Source organism: Oryctolagus cuniculus, chromosome 16 (assembly GCF_964237555.1).
Source record: "Oryctolagus cuniculus chromosome 16, mOryCun1.1, whole genome shotgun sequence".
Classification (NCBI taxonomy): Eukaryota; Metazoa; Chordata; class Mammalia; order Lagomorpha; family Leporidae; genus Oryctolagus; species Oryctolagus cuniculus.
The window spans coordinates 15151558-15159419 of record NC_091447.1 but is presented as its reverse complement, the minus strand read 5'-3'; the positions used below and the strand labels follow the sequence as shown (position 1 = coordinate 15159419).

General features: G+C 41.2%; 1 protein-coding gene across 2 annotated transcripts in view; it reads right to left on the bottom strand.

Moving 5' to 3' along the window:
• Positions 1–5035: 5035 nt before the first annotated feature.
• The window catches only part of KLHL7 (kelch like family member 7), a 66351-nt gene continuing 63524 nt past the window's right edge, over positions 5036–7862 (bottom strand). For both annotated transcript variants that reach the window (XM_002713712.5, XM_008261523.4), the window contains exons 10-11: positions 7331–7428; positions 5036–6427 (exon numbers count right to left, since the gene is read on the bottom strand). In XM_002713712.5, the coding sequence (XP_002713758.1) occupies positions 6144–6427; positions 7331–7428 (382 nt within the window). In that variant the 3' untranslated portion in view covers positions 5036–6143. The remainder of the gene's footprint in view (positions 6428–7330; positions 7429–7862) is intronic.

Here is a 7862-nt window from a genome sequence, read left to right as displayed (position 1 = left end):
AACCTGAGCACAGGTCACAGCCCCGATCACAGGTACCCTTGTAGAAGTTCTGCAATGCAGGTCTTTTAGATGTTTTATTAGGATTAGATTCAGACCATGCATCTTTGGCAGGCTCATCACAGAACTGATGCTGTGGTCTGCACTGTACCTGTTGGTTGTGCAGTTTGTCCTAGTACTTGTGACATTCACTTTCATCACTCGATTAAGATCACATCAGCCAAATTCCTCCACCATGGTTACTCCACTTGGGAGTTACTTTGAAAAAATAAAAAAAAGCTGATTCCTCACCAAACTTTGGTTCCATTCATTTATTCCAGTAAGTATGGACTCATTTGGTTTCTGATTTTATTCAATGGGTCATAGCCCATTACTATCATTTTGATGCTCAAATCATGCCCAGGTTGTATGGTGGGGGTTCCTTCAAACTCTTTTGACTTTTTTTTTTTTAAAAGATTTGTTTATTTGAAAGGCAGAGTGACAGAGAGAGGAGAGACAGAGAGAGGAGAGAGAGGGAGTGAGGAGGAGGGAGAGGGAGAGGGAGAGGGAAAGGGAGGAGGGAGGGGGAGAGAGAGAGAGAGAGAGAGAGAGAGAGAGAGAGAGAGAGAGAGAGAGAGAGAGAAATGAATCTTCCAACTGCTGGTTCACTCCCCGAATGGTTGCAATGGCTGGGGCTGAACTAAGCCAAAGCCAGGAGCCTGGAACTCCATCTGAGTCTCCTATGTGGGCAGCAGTGGCCCAAGTACTTGGGCCATCATTTGCTGCTTCCCAGGCACATTAGCAGGGAGCTGGATCAGAAGTGGAGCAGCTGGGACTCAAACTGGCACCCATATGGTAAGCCAGCATCACAGGTGGCAGCCCTACCCACTACGCCACAATGCCGGTCTTGGTATTTTATTTAATTATTTGAAAGTCAGAGTTATAGTTAGAGGGGGTAGGGGGGAGAGAGAGAAGAGAGGAGAGAGGGAAAGGGAGAGAGATACAGGTCTTCCATCCACTGGTTCACTCCTCAAATGGTTGGGGCTGGGCCAGGTTGAAGCCAGGAGCCTGGAACTCCATCTGGGTCTCCCACATGGGTGACAGGGACCGAAACACTGAACCATCCTCTGCTGCTTTCCCAAGCATATCAGCAGGGAGCTGGATTGCAAATAGAGCAACTGGGACTTGAAACAGTGCTCATGTGGGATACCACACTGGTAGCTCAATCCACTGGGCTATAGATAAAATTTTGAGTTCGCACTAACACTCACTGATTCTGCCTCCAGATCACAGGATTCACGTTATCTTCCTTCCATATTTTAACTCTTCTTTGATAGTGAGAGTCTTGGCTTCTATTTTCTTTAAAAAATTCATTTTTATTATTCACGTGTGTTGCCCAATCTCTTTGTAGCCACTAACTTCTCACCTCGCTGACAGTATGTGTAAGGTCTCTGCTGGGATCCAAGACCCCAGATGATACCACTGGTGGCTGAAGCTGTAGTGAGCACAGTCAGTGTGGTGAAGGTGGAGAGGCAGGCAAGGTCCCGGTCCTGGCTGAGGTTGTCCAGGTGGGGTGCAGTGGGAGACAGCCAGCCTGGGGCTGAGGCCTGCAAAGCTCTGAGGGGTCAGTGTAGGGAGAGGCACAGGTGGAAGTCAGGAGAGAGCCACATTCCCAAACCACAATTGATGAAGGCTGCAGGTAGGTAGGACAAGAGCAGCTATCCCTCAGAAGAGAGGAGGAGGGTCAGGTTAAATTCTGGTAAGGTGGGTGCTGAGGTCCCCAGAGGATGTCAAACACCTCCGGAATTAAAAGTCCACAAGGACCAAAGAGGGGTGGATTGTTCAGAATCTATGTGGGCTGTGGTTAGAACTTAGCTCCCAAACCCCACACAGTGAGGTGACTGTCCCCACCTGACAGAAGATGGTTTTTTTTTTTTTTTTTGACAGTGAGAGAGAGACAGAGAGAAATGTCTTTCTTCCGTTGGTTCACCCCCACAATGACCACCATGGCCAGAGCTATGCCAATCCGAAGCCAGGAGCCAGGTGCTTCTTCCTGGTCTCCCATGTGGGTGCAGGGCCCAAGCACTTGGGCCATCCTCCACTGCCCTCCCAGGCCACAGCAGAGAGCTGGACTGGAAGAGGAGCAACAGGGACTAGAATCCGGCGCCCATATGGGCCACAGGCAGAGGATTAACCAAGAGAGCCACGGCGCCGGCCCCAGAAGATGGGCTTTTTTCCTGAAAAATGAAGAGGCTTGATTCCAGAGGCTCATGGAATGTTAAGAGTCCCTTGGCCTGAGCTCCAGAATCCCCACAGCCAGGGTCATAGCCTCTGTCTTCCCAATTTGCTCTCCTTCCCAACCAGGGGGTAGGAGATGAGATTATTTTTTGGAGAATCAAACATTCCAAAAAAAATACCTATGGATCCCTAAGAAAAAACAGTTGACCATTCTGTCATCCTATGATGACATTCACTGATTATTAAGCCACCTTGTATCCATTTTGAATTTAAATACAAATATTTGGCCGAGGACCAGATAGATAGTTGAGGATACACGCCAACAGAAAAGAGCAAAGCAGACAGATTGATAAAGAAGTTAGAGGAATGACATGCCTGGAGTACAGTACATGTTAAATAAACTAAAACATGCTTGGAGAGGGAAAATGAAATAAGAATAGCCTGCTATATAACAGAAGAATCACAAAAAGGAAGTGCTCCTGGAAATTAAATGTGGATACTGGGATTGATTAAACAGAGGAACTGGAAGATAGACGGGAGAATCCCTTATGACCCTCCAGTAAGCTGGCTCTTGTAGGCCATTTTGCACCACTGCTAGGAGGGGGCATGAAGCTCAGGAAGTCGAAGCGTTCTTGTTCTGGGGATGCTATTTCAGCTTCCCAGCACACACTCTTTATTTTGATTGTGAAGTAGTTCGAATCATCTTGGGAAGGAGGCAAGTTAGCAAGAGGAAAGTGGATTCAAGCTTTTTAAGCAGCTGCAAAGAGAAGGAAGATATCTAAAGTAAGATTTAGTGTTGTCCTATTACCTACTTTTTAGGACTTAGTGAGAGTTGGTTTAATGCCAAGTTGGAGTAAATATAATTTTTTGAATGTTAATAGTATCCAATCTTATCCTTTTAAAGGTTTATTTATTTGAAAGGCAGAGAGGCAGAGAGACAGAGAGAAAGGTCTTCCATCCACTGGTTCACGCCCCAGATGGCCGCAACAGCCAGAGCTGCACCAATCCGAAGCCAGGAACCAGGAGCCTCTTCCAGGCCCAAGGACTTGGGCCATCTTCTACTGCTTTCCCAGGCCATAGCAGAGAGCTAGATCAGAAGTGGAGCAGCTGGGGCTCAAACTGGTGCCCAGTTGGATGCTGGCACTGGAGAAGGTGGCTTTACCCGCTACAGCATGGGTCCCCAATAGTATCCAATTTTAAAAGGCAAAATTTCCCCTGTATGTCTCTTTCACTTGGCCTGAGCCACAAATCCAAACTTCTTGCTGTTAACTCTATAAAGAAATGGACTGATTTTGCTATAAAAGAAAATAGAGTGTATGGTTGACTTGCTTATTAAGTGGCTCATTTTGATTTTGTTGGTAATGGTATCATGTCAAAGTAATTCATGACAACATTTTTCTCAAGACTATCAAGCTTTTGAAAGCCAGGTCACAAAGTAACAATTTGATTAGTTTGTTATAGCAACGATTTCTTTTTCCAAATGCTCAATTCTCTTATTTGAAGTGTGGTTTTCTTTTTTTCTTTAAGATTTATTTGTTTGAGAGGTGAAGTTACAGACAGTGAGAGGGAGAGACAGAGATAAAGGTCTTCCATCCACTGATTCACTCCCCAAATGGCAGCAAAAACCAGAGCTGAGCCGATTCGAAGCCAGGAGCCAGGCACTTTCTCCAGGTCTCCCACACGGGTGCGGGGGCCCAAGGACTTGGGCCATCTTCCACTGCTTTCCCAGGCCATAGCAGAGAGCTGGAGCAGAACAGTTGCAGCCCAGACTAGAACTGGTGTCCGTATGGTATGTCAGTGCCGCAGGTAGAGGATTAACCTACTGTGCCACAGCACCGATTCCTGAAGCGTGGTTTTCAAAAACATAAACTGAACTGTTGCACCATCAAAGTAGTATTATTGCAAATGATGTTAACATGTCAATCAAATACTGAAAAGGGGGGCTGGCGCTGTGGCGCAGTAGGTAAAGCCGCCACCTGCAGTGCTGGCATTCCATTTGGGTGCTGATTTGAGTCCCGGATGCTCCACTTATGATCCAGCTCTCTGCTATGTCCTGGGAAAGCAGTAGAAGATGGCCCAAGTCCTCTGATTTTCAAGTAAGTAAATAAATAAATCTTAACACACACACACACACACGAGAAAATATTTTCAAAAAATCCTGAAAAGGGGCATTATACAGGATGGGAATTTTGCGGAGAAAGCATACAGAAAATGTGTACTTGTCAACTTAGTGTACCCATAATCCTGACACTGACGATTCTGTGGACTATTTCCAAGGCAGAAAAAGAACTCCATTAACTAGAAATTATGATACAGATTACCAAAAAAAAAAGAAAAAAAAAAACAAAAACAAAAACCCTTAATTATGGCCCACATAAAACCTGTCTATAGCACTGTGTATTCTAGTCAGTTGACACAGCCTAAAAACAAAGGCTAATTAATGTATTTAAAATGTCTTAGGAGGTGTTGTATATTCTACATGAGGTTATTATATCAAATAATGTAATATAACCGTATTAACATAAATTGGTATTCTACCTTCCACAAAATTTAACCAGTGACATTTTCTTCAGTGGAGTGCAACCATCAAAACCCTACATTAAGATGTTCAGAACAGTCAAATGTAGAGACAGAAAGTAGCTTAGTTGCTGCTGGGGTGTTTAGAGGGCATGGTGTGTTGAATACTTTTATTTAAGATTATTAAAATCTCCATTTAAAGAAAATAGTGAAAAGTAAAATAGAAACACCACTTCACAAATTTCTAAAAACAACCATTACCTAACATATTTAAATGGAAGAATGAGTAAAATTGAGCAGTCTATTTTAAGTTAAAAAATATTTAATATTGTCAGATTAAAAACATTGATGGTGACAGCTTTATATGGCTCATTCCATATGTAGTGAAAAGGGCAAAACGTTACTAGCAAACAATTGAATAACTGAGGTTGTAAAAGATTTACAGACCACGTAGAAGCAATGAATAGAATACATACATTAAATTATTATGAAACTTTCAGAGACAACTGTGTTAAATATGACTGTTTTGCTAAGGAAAAAGAAATCATGTATCTTTTAAATTCATAGTTCAGCGTCAACATGATGTGATACAATGATCAGTGCTTTTCTAATGATCTATAATTTTGCTAAATAGCTTTATCTTTTCCTATTGAATCATTCTTATTATGACTGGATTTTATCTAGCAGTGAGGACTGAAGAGGCAGAATCTCGTTAACCACTGTGTGAAAACAGTGACATAAATTAATGATGGGTGCTAAGCAAACTATTTCTCAAGCTAAAAAGATGGAATATATTTAATTGGATTAAATATATTTTATGAGGGGTTGGGCACATCGTTAAGCCCCAGAAACATTGTTCATGAAATTTTGTGAGTGTATGATGACCCACTCCTATGTACTTTTAAAATGGAATACATTTGGCACTAAAGGAAACAAATGAAGACAAGCAAGACCATGTGAGGCTAAGTTGCTCCATCAGAGTTGCCCATCTTGAATTAGACTTCAAGAACTCTTAGTTCTTGACTAAACAATCAGACCTAACTACACAGCACTTCCATCATGTATGAAAATAGAATCGGAGTTAAGGTGAGGGCGCTTCACTGATGAGCCAGTCCCTCCTCTGTCATATAGTTACAAATGTGAAATTCATTCCAGAAATTCATATTTCCACCAAATGCATATAACTTTTCAAGTTTTCTTGCTAGATATGTTCTTGGTTATTTGGCCAGCTAAAATATGGTCTTTGAATTAAGTAAGGAAATCCATATAAAACAATCATCAGTTTTATAGGGATTTCATTTAAACATTCTTTAACAAAACACCAAACCAAAACTTTGTAGCCACACTCTCGGAACAAAGCACTGGTGGCCATATTTTTGAGTGTCTGGAGAATCTTCAGGACCACTCATTTTTCATGTTTCAAGAGTCTCTTCATTTGCTCCACAAGTATCTACAACACAAATTAAACAACTGGTGACTGGGAAAGCACGGACTTTGGAGTTGGCAACCCATTTGTCTGTTTCAGTGTTATATTCGAGGATGTGTCCTAATCGACCAACACCTTGGAAACCAGCCAAGACATAAACTATAGAGCCGACGGCGGCACACTTTACTGTCACGCCCTTCCAGGGCATTGGGGAGACCATCTTCCATTCGTTTAATTTAATGTCGTAATATTCTACATTGTCGAGACCACCTAAGAGAATAAGACAACAAGAACAACATGAAACACTATTGAAGTCTAAGAAGACCTCTTAAAAGTAATGATTTTTCAACTATCATGAACATTTTCAAACAGAATTTTGCAGTATATGCCAAAAATCCACCATTTCAATCCTTATTCTTACTTCAACATAACAGAAATTCAACTTTTTTCAGCTTCATAAATACTGGGTTTTTTTCCTGACAAAAATGTGCTATGAAAAATGAAAAAGCAAATCAACAATGATTAACATACAAATGTCCTTTTCCCTTCTTTCTTTTAACAGTTTATGGAAAATAGCTTTGGAGAGGGATACAGAAGGAAGGTAGTTCTTTGCTACACTTCAGAGCTAAAATTTACTGACTGAAGTGAAGTTTGTGGATTATCTCTAGGTTCAGTTTGGATTCCCCGTTATTTAAGACAAGGAGATTCTTTAGCACATCATTATTTAAAAAAATAAAAAGGTCAATTTTGTCATTAAAAAAAATAATATTGTTGTTTTCATGCACTGCTTAAAAATGGTTAGGAACTTTGCCATTTGGGACTTTATACAAGTCTTAACATTTCTACTTAAGATGTCCAAGAAGTTTTTTTAAAGTTCAGATGCTTCTATCGCTCAGTAGTTGGTAAACTGGTGTGAAGTCACCTCCCAAGGGCATCTGAAAATGTGTGGGAGCTGTCACAAGGACTGGTGGCCCTGGTGATGTTTCATAGACAGGGATGTTTGGTATCCTGCAGTGTTTCACAAGATGCATACTTATTACTTCCCAGAAATTATTAAGACAGATACCATGATACGGTAAGTGCTTGTATCTGGATTTTAAGAAACATTTCAATAATTTAAGGAAGCACCAGCAAACTCACAGGAGAGTGGTACAGTGAATTAACATCACGTACCTAAACCATTCTGACCGCCCACAGCAAATATCTTGTCTTTTACAAAAACCAGCCCATGATTCTTCCTGGCCTCAATCATTGGACACAGCTCAGTCCACCTGAAAAAAATAAAAAGTCATCAGTGTTGTTCCCAGGACAAATCTCTATAAAAATTTAAATATCATCTGTCTGGTGAACTCATGATAGAAACAGGAACTGCCTTTATCTATGCTGTGTGAGCTTGAACATATTCATACCTTCCAAAATTCTTAATTAACTTCGAGACCTTTGGTTAATAGCAAACTGAGAAATGCCTGGTTATTTAGATAACCTTTTAAATACCAAAACTCACTGAAGCCATTTGGGGAGCTAACCACTGGATGGAAGACCTTGTCCTGACTCTCTGTAATTCTGCCTTTCACATAAATAATGTAAAAAACAAAACAAAACAAAACAAAAACACCAAAAAAAGCGCTCTTACCTCTTTTTTTTCTTTCTTTTTTTTTTTTTTTTTAACAGGCAGAGTGGACAGTGAGAGAGATAGAGAGAAAGG